The sequence below is a fragment of the Scyliorhinus torazame genome, chromosome 11 (assembly GCF_047496885.1).
Source record: "Scyliorhinus torazame isolate Kashiwa2021f chromosome 11, sScyTor2.1, whole genome shotgun sequence".
Lineage (NCBI taxonomy): Eukaryota > Metazoa > Chordata > Chondrichthyes > Carcharhiniformes > Scyliorhinidae > Scyliorhinus > Scyliorhinus torazame.
In genome coordinates, this window is record NC_092717.1 from 229,295,415 (window position 1) to 229,320,861 (window position 25,447).

Genomic DNA, 25,447 nt, shown 5'->3' on the forward strand with positions numbered 1-25,447 from the left:
TCATTCACTCCAATTAGTCTATTGGTTAGGGTTGCCGCGACTCCAGGATTGTCCTACAGTCTCGAGGAATTAAAGGTTAACCACCAGGTGAGTGCTGCAAACTTCACAAGTGAACAAAAATCATTGAAGTATTAAAATAAAAATTCTATGAGCACTTTTTCTATTCCCTATAAAAATATCAGGGATGGGAGGAAAAGAGAGTTGAGACTCGTGAAATTGAATAATGAATGGTCTTGTTTATTTTCCAATTGGTGCAGGAAGGTGATTTGTTCTGAGAGTATATGTCTTTTCAACCATTACCAGTCGTGTAGGATCTGGTCGTTAAAGATAGGAGGTCATGCAGCAAAACCTCCTCAACTGCATCCAATCAAACGCAGCTATCCTAATGTCAGTCAGCCTGCTAGCTCTGCGTGTTCGTGCGTGTTCTCAGACTTCTGTATCTCCTGCCCGATGGAAGAAGTTGGAAGAGTGAGTAAGCCGGGTGGGAGGGATCTTTGATTATGCTGTCCGCTTTCCCCAGGCAGCGGGAGGTGTAGATGGGTCGGGTGTTTCGTGGTCCGGGTCGGGTCCAAATTGAGGTTGGGGCATCACTTCCAGTTTGGGCCTCATCTACTTCCAGGTCGGGTCGGGTCATCTTGGGTGCAGCCAGGGCAGGTCGAGTCGGGTCCAAAGGTCTCCACCGGCCTCGTAGGATGTTCAAACCTGCAAGGTAAGATAAAAAACAAAGGTTAGTAATAATGTTAGTCTTAAAATTAAATTTTTAAAAATTAGAACGATTATAAGATAAGTGAAAAGAGGATCTGTTCGGGAGAGATCGCAGAGAGTCGCCACGCTCCAGCGCCATCTTGCTGTCCTATTGTAAGATGCCATTTATGTGAATTGCTCGGGAAATGATAGAGTGAGATTCTTGAGCAAATTGTCAGAGGGAGTGACAAGGTATTGGAGATGCTGGCAGGCTTAAAAGTGGACAAGTCTCCAGGTCCAGATGAATTGCATCCCAGGCTGCTGTGGGAAGCGAGGGAGGAGATTGCAGGGGCTCTGACCCAAATTTTTAATTCCTCTCTGGCCACGGGGAAGGTACCAGAGGACTGGAGAACAGTTAATGTGGTCCCACTATTTAAGACAGGTTGGAGAGATAAGCCGCAAAACTACAGACCAGTGAGTCCCTTGTCAGTGATAGGGAAACTATTGAAGAAAATTCTGAAGGAGAGAATCTATCTCAACTTGGAGAGGCAAGGTTTGATCAGCGATAGCATGGCTTTGTCAGAGGAAGGTCAAGCCTAACAAATTTGTTTGAACTTTTGATCATGTGACCAGGTGTGTAGATGAGGGTAGTGCAGTTGATATAGTTTACATGGATTTCGGCAAAGCCTTTGATAAGGTCCCACATGGGTGGCTTATAAAGAAGGCAAATACACATGGCTTACAGGGTAACTTGATAAGATGAATTCAAAATTGGCTTAGCTGTAGGAGTCAGAGGGTGATGACAGACAGCTGCTTTAGTCACTGGAAGCCAGTGACCAGTGGTGTACCACAGGGATCTGTGCTGTGTTCCCTATTGTTTGACATTTATATAAATTACATAGATGACTATGTGGGGGATAGGATCAGTAGGTTTGTGGATGACACAAAGATTGGCCGGGTGGTTAATAGTGAGATTGAGTGTCTTGGGTTACAGGAAAATAACCCTGGTGGTCAAATGGGCAGAAAGGTAGTAGATGGAATTTAACCCTGAAAAGTGTGAGGTGAAGGAGTAATGTGACAAGGAAGTAGTCAATGAATGGCATGACACTGGGAAATTCTGAGAATCAAAGGGACCTTGGCGTGTTTGTCCATAGATCTCTGAAGGAAGAAGGGTAGGTTAATAGGGTGGTGAAAAAGGCATATGGAACACTTGCCTTTGTCAATCAAAGTATCGATTACAAAAGCAAGGAGATCATGTTGGAATTTTATAGAACTGAGGTGAGGCCGCATCTGGAGTACTGTGTGCAATTCTGATCGCCACATTAAAGGAAGGATGTGAGTGCCCTGGAGGGGGTGCAGAGGCGATTCACCAGGATGTTGCCTGGGATGGAACATTTAAGTAATGAAGTGAGGTTGGATAGGTTTGGGCTGTTTTCGCTGGAGCAGAGAAGACTGAGGGGTGACCTGATCGAGGTGTACAAGTTATGAGGGGCATGGACAGGGTGGATAGAGAGCAGCTGTTCCCCTTAGTTGAAGGGTCAGTTGCGAGGGAATACAAGTTTAAGGTGAGGGGCAGGAGGTCTAGGGGGGATTTGAGGAAAAACATTTTTACCCAGAGGGTGGTGACGGTCTGGAATGCACTGCCTGGGAGGGTGGTAGAGGTGAGTAAAAGGTACCTGGATGAGCCCTTGGCACATCATAACATTCAAGGCTATGGACCAAGTGTTGGCAAATGGAATTAGGTAGGCAGGTCAGATGTCTTTCATGCATTGGTGTAGATTTGATGGGCTGAAAGGCCTCTTCTGTGCTGTATTATTCTGTGATCTGTGATTCTGTGAAATATTTTAAGTATTATAATGATAAAACTCAATGACTATGTAGAATTACAGAGAAGCTACAGCACTAGGATTAGGCCATCCAGCCCAACTGTACTCATTATGCTCCACACAACTCTCCTTACATGCTACTTCTTCCCACCCAATCCAGTCCTCCATTTATTCCTTTCCCTTAGATACGATCAGCGGGATTCTCCGCCAGCGGGATTCTCTGTTGCGCCGGCAGCGCACCCACGCCCATAGGTTTCCCGGCTGCGTGGGGTGGCCACAATGGAAAATCCCATTGACGGGTGGTGGGAACGCAGAATCCCGCTGCTGGCAAGGGCACGTCGCCCAGGAAAACACGGCTGGTGGACCGGAGAATCCCACTCAATATTTACAAATAGAGATGCCTGACACCCAAGTGCGATGCCTGTTATGTGATGGAGGAATGTCATATACAAGGGGCAGTATTTTCCCATTGGAGGTGGCATTCAGGAGACAGGTTGCAATATCACCTCTGTCTCTAGCCTGTCATGAAGAGCAATTTCCACAGGCTCAGGGTCTTAATGACCCTGGAGATGGGTCTGCTGCCCAATTAGGGGGTGGGAAGCAAGAATAGAAGTGAGACACCAAGGGAAGGGGTCATATTCAGGGCTCAAATGGGCGATCATTGCTGTGGCTGCCACCTGTGCAAAATATGGAGAGAATGGTTCTCGTCAAAGTAGCCAAAGAAAAGTACATATGGACCTCGCATGGCATTTCTCCTAACAAGTTTTACAAGAGGTTTACAAGAATGAGCCCAGGAATGAGGAACTTCAGTTATGAGGATAGATTGGAGAGATTGGGACTGTTCTCCTTGGAGAGAAGAAGGCTAAGAGGAGATTTGATAGAGATGTTCAAAATCATGAGGGAGATGGTCAGGGTAGAGAGGGAGAAACTGTGCCCTCGCGTAAACCGTTCAAGAATGAGAGGGCACAGATTTAAAGGCAAAAGAAGCAAATGTGATGTGAGAAATAACATTTTCATTCAGCGAATGGTTGGAATGTACTGCCTGGAAGTGTAGAGGCAAGTTCAATTGAGGCATTCAAGAGGGCATTAGATGATTATTTGAATAGAGACAATGAGGAGGGGTACGGGGAAAAGGTAGGGGAACCGCACTAAGTCATGATGCCCGTTTGGAGAGCTGGTGCTGACACAATGGGCCAAATGGCCTCCTTCTACACTGTAACAATCCTGTGAAGTTCTCAGCTTGCAGCTTTATAAAATCTGGAGCGCTGTGGCATTGTGGTATTGTTCCTGGACTAGCAATCCGGAGAACCAGAGTACTGCTCTGGGATTCCAGGTTCAAATCCCACCACTGTAGATGGTGAAATTTGAATTCAGTTAAATGGAATTAAAAGTCTTGTGATGACCATGAAACCAATGTCAATTGTTGTAAAAACCCATCTGGTTCACTAATATCTTTTAGGGAACGAAATCTGCCATCCTTACCCGGTCTGCCCGACATGTGACTCCAGATCTACACAGCGATGTGGTTGACTGCCCCTCAAAGGCAATTAGGGATAGGCAATAAATGCTGGCACAGCCTGTGACGCCCACGTCCCATGAACGATTAAAATAAAACAAGCTTAATCTCTTTAAGGCCACAAAATAATATTATTATTTGGAGACAGTGTTTCAGGTTACTCGAACCGTAATTGCTGTTTGATTGGGTAATGAGAGGCTGATAGTGTATTACCGTACTGGGGCAGTACCTCAATGTCGAATGAAATGCTAAGCCAAGACGTTATCTAGTCTCTCAGCTGGATGTGAAAGCTCCCACATCACTAAAGAGTTGGTGGGGGTGGTGTTTCAATGGTCTGAATGGTGTTTCCATGGTTATTTTGGTCAATATTATCCTTCACCAACATCATTCCAAAAAGAAAATCTTCTTGCCATTGTGACATTGCTGTTTTCAGGGTGTTGCTGTGCGTTATTTGCTACATTCTCTCAATTACAGCAGTGACTACACTCCAAAGGTAATTCACTAGCTGTAGCACGCTTGGTATGTCCTCAAGGTCATGAAAGGCACCAGATCAATATGAGTCTTTCTTTTTTTTTTGCAATGTGCTTGTCATTATCAGACTGCTAATTTACAATTCTAACCAAGTGTAACATCTGGGTCTAATGTCTGAGATTGTGAGCACTAGAACTTTTAACATATTACTAGCTAATAGCCTGTGATGATGCTCATGATGGAATCAGATGATGCTTTTGTAAGGAACAGTGTTAAAAGGGAGTGCACATCTCCTAGGGAAGCATCTTCAGAGACATCTCTGTAAAATTGGAGAAGGCCATTCAACTCCTCACGGTTTGTTCCCACATATAGCTCTATGTGACTGTAATAATTCTTTCAGGTCACTCTAATTTTCCTCTGGAAGGTAACTCAGTAATTTATCCAAATTTCTAGTTACTTCCTCATTGTCCAATCTAATTTGAGGAATGTCAAATTCAGAATCATCTGGATTTATCTCTTTTCTCGAAGTTATAACTACTGACACATCCTCCTGCTTTCCTTCATAGAATCCCTGCAGTGCAGAAGGAGACCATTCAGCCGATCGAGTCTGCAACGATCCTCCGAAAGAGTACTCAACTCAGGTCCACAGCCCCATCCACCCTGCCCTACCCGTGTAACCCAATCTGCACATCCAATTTTAGCATGACCAATAAGGCCCACTAAATCTTGCTTTTAATGGTTCACCGACCACTGGTAATAACACTTTCCCCCACTAACAAAGCTACAAATTTTTGATTTCTTAATCCGCCTCTTTTTTCATTACATGGTGTGACAATTTTAAATGCTTTCCAGCCAACTCAACAGCCCGATTTAATCCCTCTCTAAAGTTTTTGTAAAAATAAATTTAGTGTCCCCAATTCATCTTTTCCAATTAAGGGGCAATTTAGCGTGGCCAATCCACCTACACTGCACATCTTTGGGTTGTGGGGGCGAAACCCACGCAAACACGGGGAGAATGTGCAAACTCCACACGGACAGTGACCCAGCCGGGATCGAACCTGGGACCTCGGCGCCGTGAGACTACAGGGCTAACCCAATGCGCCACCGTGCTGCCCACCCTCTCTAAAGTTTGACACATAGTCCAAACATTTAGTCTCAGAACACGTACTCATCAATTTCTCCTTAATAAAATTAAATGGTCCACTTACCCCATGACCAAAAATCAATTTGAATGGACTGAATTTAGTTGATTCATTAGGTGCATCCCTAATTGCAAATAGTGCAAATGGATTTTTTTATCCCAATCCTCTGGATAATCCTGACTGTAGGTTCCCAACATGACTTGAAGTTTGATGCTCTCTTTCTATTTTTTTTTTTCATAAAATATCAATAACAAAATGAGAAAGAAAAAAGAACCCAACAGGGTTAAGTACAAAACACAATCTAAAAAAGCAACCCCCAAACCCCTCCCCCCCTGTATCTAAATAATAAATTAACATTAGCCAGAGGAAATGGGCGAGGTACTAAATGAATACTTTGCATCAGTATTCACCAAAGAGAAGAAATTGGTAGATGTTGAGTCTGGAGAAGGGTGTGTAGATAGCCTGGGTCACATTGAGATCCAAAAAGACGAGGTGTTGGGTGTCTTAAAAAATATTAAGGTAGATAAGTCCCCAGGGCCTGATGGGATCTACCCCAGAATACTGAAGGAGGCTGGAGAGGAAATTGCTGAGGCCTTGACAGAAATCTTTGGATCCTCACTGTCTTCAGGGGTTGTCCCGGAGGACTGGAGAATAGCCAATGTTGTTCCTCTGTTTAAGAAGGGTAGCAAGGATAATCCAGGGAACTACAGGCCGGTGAGCCTTACTTCAGTGGTAGGGAAATTACTGGAGAGAATTCTTCGAGACAGGATCTACTCCCATTTGGAAGCAAATGGACGTATTAGTGAGAGGCAGCATGGTTTTGTGAAGGGGAGGTCGTGTCTCACTAACTTAATAGAGTTTTTCGAGGAGGTCACTAAGATGATTGATGCAGGTAGGGCAGTGGATGTTGTCTATATGGACTTCAGTAAGGCCTTTGACAAGGTCCCTCATGGTAGACTAGTACAAAAGGTGAAGTCACACGGGATCAGGGGTGAGCTGGCAAGGTGGATACAGAACTGGCTAGGTCATAGAAGGCAGAGAGTAGCAATGGAAGGATGCTTTTCTAATTGGAGGGCTGTGACCAGTGGTGTTCCACAGGGATCAGTGCTGGGACCTTTGCTGTTTGTAGTATATATAAATGATTTGGAGGAAAATGTAACTGGTCTGATTAGTAAGTTTGCAGACGACACAAAGGTTGGTGGAATTGCGGATAGCGATGAGGACTGTCAGAGGATACAGCAGGATTTAGATTGTTTGGAGACTTGGGCAGAGAGATGGCAGATGGAGTTTAATCCGGACAAATATGAGGTAATGCATTTTGGAAGGTCTAATGCAGGTAGGGAATATACAGTGAATGGTAGAACCCTCAAGAGTATTGGAAGTCAAAGAGATCTAGGAGTACAGGGCCACAGGTCATTGAAAGGGGCAACACAGGTGGAGAAGGTAGTCAAGAAGGCATACGGCATGCTTGCCTTCATTGGCCGGGGCATTGAGTATAAGAATTGGCAAGTCATGTTGCAGCTGTATAGAACCTTAGTTAGGCCACACTTGGAGTATAGTGTTCAATTCTGGTCGCCACACTACCAGAAGGATGTGGAGGCTTTAGAGAGGGTGCAGAAGAGATTTACCAGAATGTTGCCTGGTATGGAGGGCATTAGCTATGAGGAGCGGTTGAATAAACTCGGTTTGTTCTCACTGGAACGAAGGAGGTTGAGGGGAGACCTGATAGAGGTCTACAAAATTATGAGGGGCAGAGACAGAGTGGATAGTCAGAGGCTTTTCCCCAGGGTAGAGGGGTCAATTACTAGGGGGCATAGGTTTAAGGTGAGAGGAGCAAGGTTTAGAGTAGATGAACGAGGCAAGTTTTTTACGCAGAGGGTAGTGGGTGCCTGGAATTCGCTACCGGAGGAGGTGGTGGAAGCAGGGACGATCGTGACATTTAAGGGGCATCTTGACAAATACATGAATAGGATGGGAATAGAGGGATACGGACCCAGGAAGTGTAGAAGATTGTAGTTTAGTCGGGCAGCATGGTCGGCACGGACTTGGAGGGCCGAAGGGCCTGTTCCTGTGCTGTACATTTCTTTGTTCTTTGTTTGTTTATTAACACTCCGACTTAAGACAACAGGTGTATACACCCCCTCAGACCCCCCAGTGTAAATAACATAAACAAAAATAAAGTAAACCCCCCCCCCACCCCCCGAGCTGCTGCTGCTATTGACCAATGTCTATCGTTCTGCCAGAAAGTCTAAGAACGGTTGCCACCGCCTAAAGAACCCTTGTACCGACCCTCTCAAGGTGAATTTCACCCTCTCCAATTTAATTAACCCTGCCATATCGCTGATCCAGGATTCCACGCTTGGGGGCCTCGTATCTTTCCACTGAAGGAAAATCCTTCGCCGGGCTACCAGGGATGCAAAGGCCAGAATTCCGGCCTCTTTCGTCTCCTGCACTCCCGGCTCCTCTGCCACCCCAAATATTGCGAGCCTCCAGCCCGGTTTGACCCTGGATCCTACCACCCTCGACACCGTCCTCGCTACGCCCTTCCAAAATTCCTCCAGCGCTGGGTATGCCCAGAACATATGGGTGTGATTTGCTGGGCTCCCTGAGCACCTTACACACCTGTCCTCACCCCCAAAGAACCTGCTCATCCTTGTCCCGGTCATGTGTGCCCTGTGCAGCACCTTAAACTGTATGAGGCTGAGCCTCGCGCATGAAGAGGAAGAGTTCACACTCCCTAGGGCATCTGCCCACGTCCCCTCTTCGATCTCCTCTCCCAACTCCTCCTCCCACTTACCTTTCAACTCCACCACCGAGGCCTCCTCCTCCTGCATCACCTGGTAAGTTTCCGAGATCTTCCCCACTCCCACCCACCCCCCCGAGAGCGATGCTCTCTTTCTAATGCTCCCTGTTATTCTGGATGAAGCGCAGTTGAGTTAAATTGATTTATTCCTAAGCTATTCATAACTTCTCTCAATATAAACTTTGATCTTGATCTGATTGGACTTCCTTTGGTAGTCCGTATCTGGTAACAAATTTAGTTAACTCCTCTACAATCCTCTTAGCTCTCATATCTGGGAATCTAGTCGACACAGCCATTATAGTTAACAAATACTGATTCTCAGTTTTTGTCCCACAATCAATTATGACCCGAGTAAAAGGTTCCACAGATACAAGAATGGGTATTAAGAGTGGTGATTTGATTATCACTTGAGGTTTTCTTATCACCTGACACGTGTGATATATACGACAAAATTAAACCACATCCTTATGCAGACCAGGCCAATCAAAATGTTTTTTGAATTTTCCTCACTCCTAAATGCCCACACCTGGAATCTCAAGCGCTACTCACAAAACCTCCTTTCTATAACCCAGAACCTTGGTCTTTATCCTCTTTCCCCATTTTGTTGAGGCCCACCAGCATGGTGACCAGCGCTTCCATCACTGCCACCCTGACTGCTGCCTTGAATTCAGTCTTTATCTCCTCTTTCACCTTTTTCAGTTCCCTCGAGAGGAACATCTCCCATCCAGTCTCTGACTTGTTTTGTTGTTGGGGGGGAGCTTGTTTTACATGTCGCTGGTCCCCCCCCCGCCCCGTCTCGTGGGCCCGCTGACCTGCTCGTTCGCGCACCTGTCCTTTAGCGCGATTTCTGATGTCTCTGCGGCCTCTGGAGCTGCTGATTCCTGGCACCTCTGTTGATCCTTGTATTGTTGAAGGTGAGTGGATGTTTAAGTCTGGTTTATGTGGGTTAATTTCAGCCAGAAGTGCCTATTTTCTTGTCATTCGGAGGAGAGCAACCTGATGTGCGACTGCTCAGCACATCCTTGTCACCGGAAGCCTGATCTATCACTTTAATTACCTCTGCCTTCCTCATCCCTGCAGGTAAATACAACTGCAACTTGTCCGCCAATTCCAAAAGTTTTGTTTTAAGCACCTTTTGTAAACCACACGGGGTTATTTCTTCAACACCCAGGAAACTCTTTGCCTCTGAAAGAACCATTTTACACGCCACTCCTTAGCAAACTGATGGAGTATCAACACCTGAAACCAGCATCCCTTACATTCACTGGGCGCCATTCTCCACTCCCACGCCGGTTGGGAGAATCGCCTGGGCCGCCAAAATTTCCGGGGACGCCGGTCCGACGCCCTCCCGCGATTCTCCCAAGCGGCGGGAACGGCCCGGTCGAATTTCGCGGGCCGCAGGCCGGAGAATCGCTGGAGACACCCAAAATGGCGATTCTCCAGCACCCCCGCTATTCTGAGGCCCGGATGGGCCGAGCGGCCAGGCCAAATCGGCGGGTTCCCCCCGGCGCCGTCCACACCTGGTCGCTGCAGTCGTGGGCGGTGCGTGAACGCTGGGGGGGGGGGGGGGGCGGCCTGTGGGGGGGTGAGGGGGGATCCTGCACCGGGCTTCACCTGGAATGTGGGGTGGCCCGCGATCGGTGCCCACCGATCGTCGGGCTGTCCTCTCTGAAGGAGGACCCCCTTCCTTCCGCGGCCCCGCAAGATCCGTCCCCCATCTTCTTGCGGGGCGGACTTAGAGAGGACGGCAACCACGCATGCGCGGGTTGGCCTCGTGGATGACGCCCGTTATGCGGCGTTGGCTGCGTCATCTATGCGGCGCTGCTTTTACGCGGGCGACAAGACCTGGCGCATGTAGATGACGCGGCCCCGATCCTGGCCCATTGTCAGGGCCTGAATCGGTCGTGACCGGGGCCGTTCCGCGCCGTCGTGAACCTCGACGGCGTTCACGGCGGCGCGGCCACTTCGGCGTGGGAGTGGAGAATCCCGCCCCCAGTCTTTAAATTCAATAATCCCAAGAAAAACAAGGATTACACTTTTTAAATGTTGTTAGGTTTCTAAATGAGAATCCAACTACTTTCAATTTATAAAACTGTGAGGAAATGGTACTGTACTACAGGAGTGATAACACTGACCAATAGGTATCATTTATGTTAAAACAAACTTTGATTAATCACATTAGTAACAAGAAAATAGCTTTACAGTTAATAGTTACAACAGTTCTTAAGTGAAAGGAGAAACCTTAACTTATTTCCTAAATCTGCCACTATACTCCAATTAAGCAAAGCAATGTTTTTAAATACCATTCATGAATAAAGTTAACAGCCAGTGTTTTACTTACTTTACTCTGTGCTGAATCTTTGGTGGGAAGACTAAACTGAAACACCTGTGTTCAGATTAAAGTTCTAGGACCTACTAACTCTTCAGATAGACCTGACTCCTCCCATTAACTACATCGTCTGTACCCAAAGCATAAGGCATTATTTTGTCTCTTCTTACGAGATGTCCTTTGATTTTTTTTTAGCCAGGACCAAACACAATATTCCACATAGATTATCTACACTCCATGGGTTTTTAAACCTAAACAGTATTCTATTAGCTAGCTATCTGTAAAGAAGTAAATGCTTCTCAAGGTCTATTTGCAGAATATTTCATCTGAAAATCAATGATTATCTCACTTTTACAACACCTTGATCATCATTCTAGCAGTCATACTGTCTGTATGCAGCTTAGCCCACATTTTAATGACGTTATTGAAAATAAATATAAAATATGTCAATTTCTTCCATTCATCACAGTTTTTAAGAACTCCGCTGATGTAAAAGGCGAGGGTACCCCAAAACTCAGAAGGGTAACGTGGAACACCGGTTCTTAGTGGTGTGTATTTTCGATATAGTATAATGTGAGGAAAGATATGCAAACCAGTGAGGAAAAATGTTGTAATTAATAGATAAAAAAGTATTTATTAACTTAAAAGAACACATAACAGTTTCATGCACTGCAGCGCCCCTAGACGCAAGCAAAATGTCTTAAGTACATTAATGGCTGTACATACATTATATCTCATGAAGTTAACCCCTGTTATGGCAGCACGGTGCACAGTGGTTAGCACTGCGGCCTCACGGCGCTGAGGATCCCAGGTACGATCCCGGCTCTGGGTCACTGTCCGTGTGGAGTTTGCACATTCTCCCCGTGTTTGCGTGGGTTTCGCCCCCACAACCCAAATGATGTGCAGGCTAGGTGGATTGGCCACGCTAAATTGCCCCTTAATTGGAAAAAAATGAATTGAGTATTCTAAATATATAAAGAAAATGTTAACCCCTGTTCCCAGCTATCCACATTCCTCAATTCTGAGAATTGCCCCTTGCCCAAACAACATTCAATATTATATAATTCTATCAGCTAAATCCAGGTACAGTCACCATGGGATGCACTGTAAATTCTATAATTCTATGCCACTCTATCTTAATAACACCTTGGACCAGGCTTTCAGTATTTAGGTATGAATCATATTCAGTATTTAGATATGAATTATATTCTTATCTCACACTTTGAACTCGCCTCTTGTACAGTTTTCACACCTACTCAGAAGATCTGGCAGCATCTGTGGAGAGAGAAAAAGAGTTCATGCTTGGAGTTTGTGTGACTTTTTCAGAGCCTTTATTCACTTAATCCACTTGATCTGCACACAAGCTTTGTTTTGTTCATATGATAATTGCATCAAATGAAGCGTAAATTGACAGATTTTGCCCTTTCATGCACTGCAGCGCCCCTAGACGCAAGCAAAATATCACCACCACTGTCGCTCCATGTCCATGCGTTTTATTTTAGGTTCAGTTTTTGACACCAGGCAGGATTATGTTGAATGCCACCAGACAATCCTTTTGACGAGGGACCAGGGAACTCAAGAGTGTCCTTACTGAAGGATTGTCTGGCATGGATTGACTCAGCAGTGAGCTGAATTGAGCCTGCAGTAGTGCAGGAATACAGCGGCCTTTGCACTTTCTGTTCGAAGTGGCTCTGCCGGACAGATTACTCAGCGATTCCCGCAGATTTTAGTGGCGGTAAAATGCAAAGAGCTCTGTGTGTGTGTTTGGAAAGAGGGCAAACAGCAGAGTGCTGCAGGAGAGGAAGCTGTTAATTGTTCTGACTGAGAACACAGGCTGTTATTGGGATGCACACTAGAGAGCAGCAGAGAGAGAGTGCGTGAGAGTGAGAGAGAGCTGGGTCAGACGTCCAGATATTATCCACTCTAACCAAAGTGTGAGCGGAGGAAAGGGGCGATGGCTGGGTCGGAGGAGAGGAGCAGCCAGCAGCCGCTGGGAGAATGTCTGGACGCGGCAGTGAAGGTGGCGCTGGAAGCCGGCAAGGTGAATGAGCAGATTCCCGAGGTGATACTTATTCAGTGTGAGAGAAGGGGGTGAAGGACAGTCAGAGCTGACTCCCCCCACACACAGACACACACACACACAGCACCAGGCCGATCAGCAGGGCAGGCAGGACAAGACGCCTTGGTTGTTTAATCTGTTTTTATTTTAGTGGCACTTTTGAGGTCCTGCTGCTCTGGGGGCAGGTCCAAAACCACTCTTCCTGCATCAGGCGGGTTGTTCCTGTCTCTTTTTTTAAACACTGAAATGTTAAAAGGTCTACCACGTTGATAAATTAAATAATGTTGGGCGTCTGGCCAATTACCCAGTCGATCGATTGCTTAATGTAAACGAGAACTGGATTGTATCGCAAAAGTATGGGATGTGTAACCAACTGTTAGGCCAAGAAAAGGGAGGGGGGAGTTTGTTAAAGGAAATCGGATTTGTAAAGATTTGGAAATCAGTACTTGGTTTTTCACAATGCTCCTGTGAATCACCTTCAAATGCAGCTTTGTCACATCTGCAGCTGACCCCCAGTGTCTGTGTTTCCCGTAAATGTAATTGCAGATTGTCATTTCAACAGGAAGGAAATGGAATGAGCAGGTTTGAGAGAGAGAAAACATCCTGGGCGCCACAGCCTGAGGTTGAGAGCCCGGTGGGCTCACTGAGGGCTTGGTGAATGTCAGCGAGACCTTGAGATGAAACTGCAGCCTCAGATAGTGTGGGTTTCATTGATGTGCCGCCGGACAGCAGTGACGTTTGGAAAAGGCTGCATTAAATATTGGTAATTGGAGTGTGAGTGCGGAGAGCCAGGTCTCCGCATTATAAAGAGATCAAGGTTGTGGGTGAAAGTGCAAAAACAAACATTTGCAAAGATAACATCAGAACTGAGAGGCTAAAGCTTCAGGGAAGACGGACAGGCCCAGGGAAGGAGGAGGTACAACCTGACCCAGGCCTGCAAGATTATGCAAGGCTTTGATAAAGTCGACAGGGAGAATCCTCAAAGTGCTACAAATATAAAATGGTCACCGCTTAATCCAGTATAGAATTCAGGAGACATGGTTAGATTGTGGAATTTAGGACCTCAAGGAGCAGCTGAAGTGGATAACATATTTGAGTGGATGTTAGGGAGGAAGGTTATGCTGACAGTGCTGATGTAGGGGGTGGAATGAAGCTACCCTGGAGCATAAACTTTTATTTCTCTTTCTGGAGGTGGTTTGACATTGAACTCACCCACTCTAATTTACACTTCCTCCTCTGTCCCTTGTGCTGTTTATTCATTCATTCTTTAATCTGATTGCTTAAGGAGACACGTAGTTACGTGGCCCTGTCCTCCCTGGCTCTTTTACTGTGCTTTTACCAGCATCTTGTCATTTTAAAACTCTTGTCACAATAAAGATATCCCTAACTTTCACGATACAAACTTTAGTCAATGTGGACTCTTTGAAAGTGTCCCCTTTTAATAAGGAAACGTCAGTGTGCTGCAGTGATTACCAAATAATTCACTCAGGTTTCTGGAAAGTTGTTAAAATAGAAGTAAACATGGATGGAGTGCCCTCCCTTGAATAGGCATTCTCAGGAAACAGTTTAAAATAATCTAGATTCGTATTTGTGCACCTTAGAATAATTGAATGTTGGCTTTCTGTGTAAGAAAGGGGTAAAGCTAGTTAGCTTCATGGGTTTTGGTTTCATTTTAAACTGTGCCTACATTGTAATTAAAAATAAACAAGGTTTAGACCATAAGACAGAGGAGCAGAATTAGGCCACTCGGCCCATTGAGTCTGCTCCGCCATTCAATCATGGCTGATATTTTTCTCATCCCCATTCTCCTGCCTTCTCCTCATAACTCCTGATCCCCTTATTAATGAAGAACCTATCTATCTCTGTCTTAAAGACACTCAGTGATTTGGCCTCCACAGCCTTCTGCGGCAAAGAGTTCCACAGATTCACCACCCTCTGGCTGAGGAAATTCCTCCTCATCGCTGTTCTAAAGGATCGACCCTTTAGTCTGAGATGCTGTCCTCTGCTTCTAGTTTTTCCTACAAATGGAAACATCCTCTCCACGTCTACTCTATCCAAGTCTCGCAGTATCTTTAGATACGTTTAAAGAAAGGGTGTTGCTTAGGAACCAGGCGCCCACACTGAAAAGCGTAAGGACTTGTGATTCAGTTGGAACCAGGTATGTGAGAAGAAAGCAGTTCTCAGAAACTGCCAGCACAGGCAGCACAATGGAGTGAGGGGCAGAAAGCAAATTCCTAAAGCTAAAGAACAGACCGTTCTGAAATGGAAGAGGAGGCTTCTTGCGTTGGGGCGCTGGTCCTTGCCCATCTCCCATTTTCCCAGGCCAGGTATACAGCGAGCCCGATGATGGTGGCAAGCCTTAAAATTTGGAATCAGCTGAAGTGGCACTTTGGATTGGGGGGGCATGACGGTATTGTCGCCGATGTATGGAAACCATAGATTTGCACTGTTGGGGATAGACGCAACTTATAGGAGCTGGAGGAGGGAGGTGTTTGAGAGGATCAGGGATCTGTTTTTGGAGGGTAGGTTCGTGGGGCTGGAGGAGTTAAAGGAGAAATACCAGCTCCCAAGGGGGAGCGAATTTAGATATATGCAGGTGTGGGACTTTGTTCGCAAAGAGTTTCCTTCATTCCTTCAGCTGCCGGGGCATACATTGATGTATTGATTGTTATCATGCGATTAACTTGGGGAAGTGACAATCTCAGATGTATATGAGTGATTGCTGGAGACGGGGAAGGCTCTGTTAAAAGAGATAAAGGGGAAGTGGTAGGTGGAGCTGGGAGTGGCACTGGGGGGAGGTGTCTGGAGTTTTCGGGTGAACTCGACCTCCTCTTGTGCCAGGGTGAGCCTGAATCAATTTCAAGTGGTTCACAGGCCTCATATAACTAGGGCGCATATGCATGGGTTCTTTCCTGATGTGGAGAACAGGTTGAGAGGTGCCTAAGTGGGCGGCAAATCACGTGCATATGTTTTGGTCCTGTCTGAAACTGGGCAAGTTCTGGGCATCAGTGTTTGAGACTTTGTCGACAAATGTGGGGGTGGGGGGAGATTGGAGCCGATGCCTTTGGTGGCAATTTTCGGTGTATCAGGATTTGCCAGAGCTGCTGGAGGGGAAGGGGGCCGATGTCTTTGGCCTTCATCTCTCTGATTGCCCAGGAACGAATCCTACTTTGATAGTCTGGTGATGGCACCACGGGCTTCGCCGTGGTCGGGGGATGTGGCAGAGTTCCTGCAAATGGAAAAAAAATAGTTTTCCCTTAGTGAGTCAGAGGACGGGTTCCATTCGAGGTAGAGGCCGCTCATCTCTGTTTTCAAAGATCTGTTTGTCACCAGCAGTTAAAGGGGGGTGGGGGGAGAGAGGTTGGGGAGAGGGGAGAGTTTGTTTTGGGGGTAAAATTAATTTGTTTAATAGATATGAAAATGACATTGTCTGTAATATGGTTGTGTGTCTTTAAAACGATTGTGGAGAAGTTTTGGTATTGTTTGGAATAAAATACATTTTCAAAAGAAGAATAGAAACTGAAATGAAAGAGAACATAGAACATACAGTGCAGAAGGAGGCCATTCGGTCCATCGAGTCTGCACTGACCCACTTAAGCCCTCACTTCCACCCTATTCCCGTAACCCAATAATCCCTCCTAACCTTTTTGGTCACTAAGGGCAATTTATCATGGCCAATCCACCTAACCTGCACGTCTTTGGACTGGTGGGAGGAAACCGGAGCACCCGGAGGAAACCCACACAGACACTGGGAAAACTTGCAGACTCCGCACAGGCAGTAACCCAGCGGGGAATCGAACCTGGGACCCTGGCGCTGTGAAGCCACAGTGCTAGCCACTTGTGCTACCATGCTGCCCCAGTTGCTGGAAGACTGAAGTCAAAGGGACAAAGAACTGAAATCTGAACAATGCACTGTTCACTGAAGTTAAACAAAGAGGAAGGGAGAGGCACCCAGTTAAAATCCGAGATGAAATGTGCAGACCTGGTGAAGTTGGCTAGCAAGAAGCGAGATATCTGAAGTAATCCTAAGGCTGGTGATGGCTTAATGCACCTGTAAAGCAGTAGTGGTCTGTTGGCATGGCTGGGCATCTGATCGGTGGTGTGGAAGCTTGAAGGTGGCAATTCAAGACAGAGGAATACTGAAAGGAGAGATTGAAATTCTGGAAGTGGATCCTTGGTGAAGGTGTCTGAGAGAAAGCGATGTTTTGGAGAATATTCTAAGGCTGCTTTTTGGAGAGTGGAGTTTGGAAACACTCATGTGGAAGCCTGAGTTCCAGTGAGACCAATTGTTTGGTTTCAGAGTGTGGTGTGTCGGACCACAGTTGGCCTGTTGGCTTACAGAGATATATTTTGTAACTTGTATTATCCTTAAAAATCTGTGTACATCTGTGAAAATGATAGGTGGGGTGAGGGAGTATTATATTATTGTCAACATTTAATGTCTAATGTTTTATTATTATGCTAAACGTTAATTGGGAGCCCTGCGATTCTGTTCATTCACATCTTGAAACAAAATATAGAAGTTACGGTCTATTGAACTGGGGTTCCATTCTGGGGGCTGACTGTCTAGTAGTAACACCAGCTGGGATTATAACAGCATGCTGAATATGAAACCACTTGTGAACTTACACCTGTCTAAGTATGTACAGGAACTGAATTTCAATGGTTCTGCTGTTCCCGACCCCCACCCCACCCACGACTCAGTGTGGAGAAACCTGTTTATCACAAGCAGATGTGAGCAGCCACCATTGGTCTCCTATTGTGTAGCAAAGCAGCGACTTCTAACTTTAAATAATTTGTGTGGACAGCAGAAGTATTGTTTATGTGACTGCATTATTGGATTGGATTGGATTTGTTTATTGTCACATGTACCAAGGTACAGTGGAAAATATTTTTCTGCGTGCAGCTCAAACAGGTCATTTAGTACATGAAAAGAAAATACATAATAGGGCAACACAAGGACCACAATGTAAATACCTCGGCATCGGGTGAAGCATACAGGAGTGTCGTATTAATCAGGGCAGTTCATAAAGAGGGTCGTTTAGGAGTCTGGTAACAGCGGAGAAGAAGCTGTTTTTGAATCTGTTTGTGCATGTTCTCAGACTTTTGTATCTCCTGCCCGATGGAAGAAGTTGGAAGAGTGAGTAAGCCGGGTGCGAGGGGTCTTTCCCAAGGCAGCGGGAGGTGTAGATAAAGTCAATGGATGGGAGGCAGGTTCGTGTGATGGACTGGGTAGTGTTCACGACTTTCTGAAGTTTCTTGTGGCCTTGGGACGAGCAGTTGCCATACCAGGCTGTGATGCAGCCAGATAGGATGCTTTCTATGGTGCATCTGTAAAAGTTGGTAAGACTCAGTGTGGACATGCTAAATTTCCTTAGTTTCCTGAGGAAGTATAGGCGCTGTTGTGCTTTCTTGGTCGTAGCGTCGACATGGGCGGATCAGGACAGAATGTTGGTGATATACACACCTAGGAATTTGAAACTGTTAACCATCTCCACCTCAGCCCTGTTGATGTTGACAGGGGTGTCTACAGTCATTTGCTTCCTGAAGTCAATGACCAGCTCCTTAGAATTGCTGGCATTGAGGGAGAGATTGTTGTCGCTGCACCACTCCACTAGTTTCTCGATCTCCCTCCTGTATTCTGACTCGTCGTTGTTCGAAACTGACTTCAGATAACAAATCAACTAAGGCATTGAGAGACGTGCTAATTTGTCTTTAGCGGCAAAGATTTGGCTCTACACAAATTTGGTCACAACTCCATGTGGTATCCAGAAACCTTCAACTTTCATTTTTAGCTTCAAATAATCATGAGAAAGACTCTATCCAGGTCTTTAAACACACAATTTGTTAAATTTTCTAAATGCATGCTTCATTTCTAAAATTCATCCTTTCGTGTGTGTGCGTGTGTGCATGCTTCAGGGAGTGAGTGTTTACATTTCAGGGTGAATAAACGTTTCTCTGTACTTCTGAGTTAAACTTATCAGGAAATGTGTTTCACTCCTATTACTAAAAGTCACAACACTCAAAAAGGTTTTAAAACGCTTCCTCCAAATATGCATCTTATTGCGAACAACTGAGAGGTGAGGGAAAGGTCATCCCACCACCACCCCCCTTCTATCCAAAACGAATGAGACACACCATCAGAGTCACTCCCCCAGCAAATCATGGCCTAATATTTTCTGACAGATAGCAAGCAACTTCAATGGCCCAGATTTTGCTACCGCGTGACATCTAACAGCATCTCCCGTTAGATCGAGTTTCCCTTCCATGATTACAACTTTTTACAAGGAGGTTGATGAAAGTGCAAATCTAATAATGACACAGTGAGGATTGATTGTGAAATTAACATTACCAGCACGAGAAGGAAATATAAATTCGACGTGAATTCAATGTCAAATCAGGTACAGAAGAGAAATAGAGGGACAGGAAGATTATGTTGAGGTAGAGGCAGGAAAGACAGAAAGGAAAGGTATTTTTTCATTACCATTTTAACTTTAACAATCTCCATCAGCAATTAAAATCTGACAGAATGAAAGTCCACATTTGTGATAGCTTTCCATACCAGAGAGGTTGAGTAATGGTAATTAAATGTATCATATATTTAAAAAGGTACAAGACTTATATGATGAGATTAGTTTATATCTACCATGTAAATGCAGCAACTTCACACTGTTCAGTGCTGAATCTGACAGTGAGATCCTTTTCTCTGTGAAGCTAATGGTTGAGGAGTGCATCTCCGACAGGAACCTTTGGATTTCCATGTTTAACCTTGCATCTGCCCTTGCCTGCGAGCCACTGTAACAATTGTGCAGAAATAACAGCAAATGCCATTAGCCTCATTGTTCTTTTTCAACAAAATATGACCCATTCATACTGATAAACCTTATTTCCTCTTTTGAATGTTCCATGGTTTTTGACATGGAGGGTTCGACATACATGCTATCCAGCATCAGTAGGTTCATTTCAAACGAGCCTGGGGTCAGTCAAGAACTACTTTACTTCGAGAAAAGACCTGTCGCGGCTGGCAACGGAACGTTGAGTGCTGGTGCCCATCAAGAAAATACACTCCAACGAGAATCTTCAGGGGTGGGGGAGGAGTGGAATAGGAGGAAAGTAGCAAATATAACTTAATGTAACAGTACAGAAAGTGTCTGCAACAATGTTCATGCATTATTTTTATCCACAGATAATCAGGGAAGCATTAAGGATTGAAAAACGAGTGCAGACAAAATCCTCAGCAGCAGACTCGTAACTGAAACAGATCGACTTGTTGAAATCTAATTATCTCGACTCTAAGCGAGAAATTTCCTTCACACAGGTAGGTGTTTCTGAATGGCCGCCACGTACCCCATAGACATTATAATTTGGGTGGCACGGTAGCACAGCTCCAGGGTCCCAGGTTCGATTCCCGCTTGGGTCACTGTCTGTGCGGAGTCTGCACGTTCTCCCCGTGTCTGCGTGGGTTTCCTCCGGGTGCTCCGGTTTCCTCCCACAGTCCAAAGATGTGGATTGCCCTTAGTATCCAAAAGGTTAGGTGGACTGGGTTACGGGGACAGGGTGGAGATGTGGGCTTGGGTAGGATGCTCTTTCCAAGGGCCGGTGCAGACCTTATGGGCCGAATGGCCTCCTTCTGCACTGTAAATTCTATGATTCTATGATAATCTTCCCCACTTCGATACAGATCATTCTGACCAATGGCGATTAAGCATGGATTATCTGATCTCCTGCCCTTTACCCATGGAAATAAGTGGCTGGTAAATTTGAAAATGGCTGAGATAGTTGCCAATACCTAAATGCTGTGCCCCATTTCATGCTTCTATCCCATACTGGATGGCAATAACCCCACAGGACAACCCTCTCATGTCAGAAATGAACCTAAACGGAGATAGAATGGCAGAGGGATGCAATACTCTACTGTATTGCATAATATTTTCAAAGCAATAGAGTAAGCTTTCAGTACTTTATTGTCTGCTTGTTGCTGCTTGATGCTGGATTTAACAAATGACAATTGAAATGACCAATCCCAAATTGGTGTGGAATGATTTAGTTAGTACTTTCGGTGCGTATGTAGCGAAGCGGGTGCACGTGAGGAGCTCCCCCCGGGGATCGCATCTTTTCCCGTTTTTAGCTGGGAACTTGCACCCAACTTTTACAATTTGTTTGTTCAAGCCCCCCCACCCGAAGGGGATGCGGAACAGGTGTCAAACCAGACGCCAAAAGAAGAAATAAATAACTTCAAATTGGAGACCTCAGGTGCATCAAAGGAATGCAAAATGGCGGCGGAGGCGACCGCAGTGCCGGGGGCAACCCCCTAACCATAGAGATTTTGGTGGCTGAGTTACAAAAGCTGCGCTAGAGGTTTCTGGGGTCACGGAGAAAGCGGATGGAGGCAGCGATTTCCTCGATCCAAGGGGCCCAGGCCAAAGTAGACGAGGTGGTGCAGCAGCAGAGTGTGAGGCTGCAGGAGGTAGGCGCTGCTCTGCCGAGGCAGAGCGACCAGATCGTTTGCTTGGAAGAAATGGCGAAGGTGGCGACCGATAATAGGGTGTGCGGGCTAGGATGGATGGCCTGGAAAATCGGCCAGGAAGACCGGATATGAGGGGGGCTGGATTGCGGAGGGGGTTAGAGGCCCAAACCCGGTGAAATTCATAGCGCAGGTCTCTGGAGGATGGTGGGTGAGGAGGTAATGGCGGCTCATCCAGAGCTGGATCGTGCCCTTAGGTCTCTGAGACATCGGCCTTGAATTGGGGAGCCGCCTCGTGCTGGGGAGCTGCCTCGTGCTGGGGAGCCGCCTCGTGCTGGGGAGCCGCCCTCGTGCTGGGGAGGCCGCCTCGTGCTGGGAGCCGCCTCGTGCTGGGGGAGCCGCCTCGTGCTGGGGAGCCGCCTCGTGCTGGGGGGGGGGAGGCCGCCTCGTGCTGGGGGAGCCGCCTCGTGCTGGGGAGCCGCCTCGTGCTGGGGGAGCGGCCTCGTGCTGGGGAGCCGCCTCGTGCTGGGGAGCCGCCTCGTGCTGGGGAGCCGCCTCGTGCTGGGAGCCGCCTCGTGCTGGGGGAGCGCCTCGTGCTGGGGAGCCGCCCTCGTGCTGGGGAGCCGCCTCGTGCTGGGAGCCGCCTCGTGCTGGGGAGCCGCCTCGTGCTGGGGAGCCGCCTCGTGCTGGGGAGCCGCCTCGTGCTGGGGAGCCGCCTCGTGCTGGGGAGCCGCCTCGTGCTGGGGGAGCCGCCTCGTGCTGGGGAGCCGCCTCGTGCTGGGGAGCCGCCTCGTGCTGGGGAGCCGCCTCGTGCTGGGGAGCCGCCTCGCTGACCCTCGGGGGACCGCCGCCCCTCGTGCTGGGGAGCCGCCTCGTGCCGGGGAGCCGCCTCGTGCCGGGGAGCGCCTCGTGCCGGGGAGCGCCTCGTGCCGGGGAGCCGCCTCGTGCCGGGGAGCGGCCTCGTGCCGGGGAGCGGCCTCGTGCCGGGGAGCGGGGGAGCGGCCTCGTGCCGGGGAGCGGCCTCGTGCCGGGGAGCGGCCTCGTGCCGGGGAGCGGCCTCGTGCCGGGGAGCGGCCTCGTGCCGGGGAGCGGCCTCGTGCCGGGGAGCCGCCTCGTGCCGGGGAGCCGCCTCGTGCCGGGGAGCCGCCTCGTGCCGGGGAGCCGCCTCGTGCCGGGGAGCCGCCTCGTGCCGGGGAGCCGCCTCGTGCCGGGGAGCCGCCTCGTGCCGGGGAGCGGCCTCGTGCCGGGGAGCCGGCTCGGGCTGGGGAGCCGCCTCGAGTCTTCGTGGTCCGGTTCCACAATTATCAGGAAAAATAATAATTTTAAGATGGGAAGGCAACGGGTTGCAAATATATCGAAGCTTGCCAGGAGGCGCGCAGCTCTCAATGAGGCTAAGGTGGCACTGTATCACAAGAAAGTTCGGTTTGGAATGACTTACCCCCTGTCTTTGGGTGACGTATGAGAATGAACATCATTATTTTGAGATGCCAGAAAAGATGAGGTTGTCAGAATTGCAATAATTGTTGCAATAATTGTATCGGAATTGAAGGAAACTTTTTGGGAAAAGGGGGAAGGGTCGTTTGGGAGGTTTTTTTCTATTTGTCTGTACATTCTTGTTCATGGTTGAAGAGATTTGGGGTGATGTTTGTTGCTTTATATGAAGAAGTTTACTGTTTTTGCTGTTCTTACTTGGAATTTACCCCTTGGGCAAAAGGGCTTTTTGAAATGTTATGGTTATTGAAGTTTCTCTGTGCGGGGTCTACTCTGCAAGTGAGATTAATTAGTTAGTTAAAGGAAATGAGGAGTTGGGCTATCTGTGGCTCATAGCAGAGGGGTTCATTTAGTTTAAATTTAAGGGTTTATTAATGAAGTGCGGTAAGGGAGAGGGGTGTGTATTTGGGGTTTTGTCTATAGTTTATTTGGTTGTATGGATGTGGTGTTGGTGGGTGGCAGGGAGGGGGGGGGGGTAAGTTCTCTGGTGACTGGGGATTTTCTTTGTTGATTTGTGCTGGGAAATCTGGATAACTTGAGACCTAAGGTGTTATGACCTGGGATGGCGAGGGCCCTGTTGACCTTCATGGATCACATGGGGGTCTGACCCTTGGATATTTTTACACCCGGGGGGAGAGGGATTTCTTGGTCTTCTCTCTGGTCCACCAGGTCTGTTCTAAGAGTGACTTTTTTTGTGGTCGGTAGGTCCTTGCTGCCGGGGAGGGGTTTGACATTTCGCTGTTGCCGGATTAAAGCTTTTGCGACAGGATCTCCTCTGTCATCAAGACTTTAAAAGGAGTGAGGAGATTTCTCCCCCTACGCAATGGGAGGGGCTGAAGGTGGTCGTTAGAGGGGAGATTATCTCCTTTAAGGTGCATAAGGAAAAGAGCGAAAGGGCAGAGAGACAAAGGTTGGCGGATGCCGTCTTAGAGGTGGACCGTCAATACTCGATCAATCAGACACCAGAACCGCTGGCGAGTAGGAAGAAGCTGCAGTTGGAGTTTGGGCTTCTATCCGTGGACAGAGCGGTGTGCTTGCTGCAATGTTTATGGGGGACTCTTTATGAACACTGAGAAAAGGCTAATTGCTAGCTGGAACATCAGCTGGGGCAGGCAGCAGATGGCCTCTCGGGAAATAGTGCATATCTGGGGGGTGGGAGGTGTTTACGGGGGCGGGGCGGGGGGGAGGTTAGGTAGACTGGTCTCCCCACCCCTACCATGGTTAATGGGGCATTCAAAGCGTTCAATCAGAACTGTATGAGTCGGAACCCCCAGAGGATGAGTCCTCAATGTCAGAGTTTTTAGACGGTTTGGTCCTCCTGGTAGTGGAGCAAGAGGAGAGGGAGGAATTGGAAGTTCCTCTGACTCTGGAGGAGATTAAGGAGGGTATGGGTTTGATGCAGTCGGGGAAGGCACCAGGACCGGCTGGGTTCCCAAGTTAACTTGACAAAACGATTGGCGGATTGCTGACCCCAATGCTGCTCGAGATGGTTGAGGACTCTCTGATTCGAGAGACCTTGCCAGCCTCGACGGTGCAGGTGGCAATCCCCTTGATATTGAAAAAGGATAAAGACCCGGTGGAGTGTGGGTCATACCGCCCCATGTCTTTGTTGCAGACAGGTGCAAAGTTGCTAGCAAAGATATTGGTGACCCGCCGCCCAGGGATCATTTTGGAGGAGCAGACAGAATTTATCAAGCGGAGACAACTGTTGGCTAATTTCCGGCGACTGCCCAATGTGGTTCTGTCCCCTTCTCCATCTACTGAAGCAGAGATGATCATTTCTCTGGATGCAGAGAAAGCATTCGGTAGGGTGGAAGGGAGCTATTTATTTGAGGTCTTGGGCAGGTTTGGCTTTGGACTTTGGTTCATAGACAGGATATAGCTTTTGGACAGACCCCCCACTGCAAGAGTCCCTACAAATTAATTAATCTGGAAATACTTCCGACTGGGAAGAGGCACAAGACAGGGATGTCCATTGTCTCCTCTACTGTCTGCCCTGGATATTGAACCTCTGGCTATCACACTGAGGTCATCCACAAAGTGGTGTGGAATAAATAGAGGGGGTAGGGAACACAGGGTATCCTTATATGCGGATGACCTGTTACTGTATGTGACGGACCCTCTCTCCAGTGCAGAGGAGATAATAAAACTGTTTGAGAGGTTTGGCTCCTTCTCAGGATACAGATTGAACCTGGGTAAAAGCAAATGTTTTCCGGTGAATCTCCCAGGAAGGGGAGCCGACCTGAGGAAGTTGCCTTTTCGCCTGGTCAGGTTCAACTTTAGTTATCGGGGAGTCCGTGTGGCCCATGACTGGGCTTTGTTGCAGAAGCTAAATTTTGGGGCCTGGTTGAGTGGTGAGGGAGGATCTGAAGAAATGGAAGAGACTTTGGCTGGAAGGATCCAATCAACTAAAATGAATATCGTCTCAAGATTTTTGTTTTTGTTTCAGTGCCTTCCAGTTTTTTTCAGTCTGTTTTTACAGAGGTCAATAAGATGATTTCATCATTTATTTGGGTGGGTAGGACCCTGCGGATCCATAGGTTTTTTTTTACTAAGGAATAGACAATCTGGGGGCCTTGCGTTATCAACCTGTTATATTATTATTGGGCGGCGAATATTGAGTGCGGGGTGGTATAGAGGTACGGAGTCGATGTGGGGGCGG

General features: G+C 47.4%; 1 protein-coding gene across 1 annotated transcript in view; it reads left to right on the forward strand.

The window, feature by feature from the left end:
* The first annotated feature begins 12,625 nt into the window (after window positions 1-12,625).
* LOC140385832 (inositol monophosphatase 2-like) overlaps window positions 12,626-25,447 on the forward strand; it is a 65,759-nt gene continuing 52,937 nt past the window's right edge. The window contains 4 exon segments of the mRNA XM_072468403.1: window positions 12,626-12,812; window positions 20,017-20,074; window positions 20,077-20,103; window positions 20,106-20,148. Coding sequence (XP_072324504.1) covers window positions 12,726-12,812; window positions 20,017-20,074; window positions 20,077-20,103; window positions 20,106-20,148 — 215 coding nt within the window. The 5' untranslated portion in view covers window positions 12,626-12,725.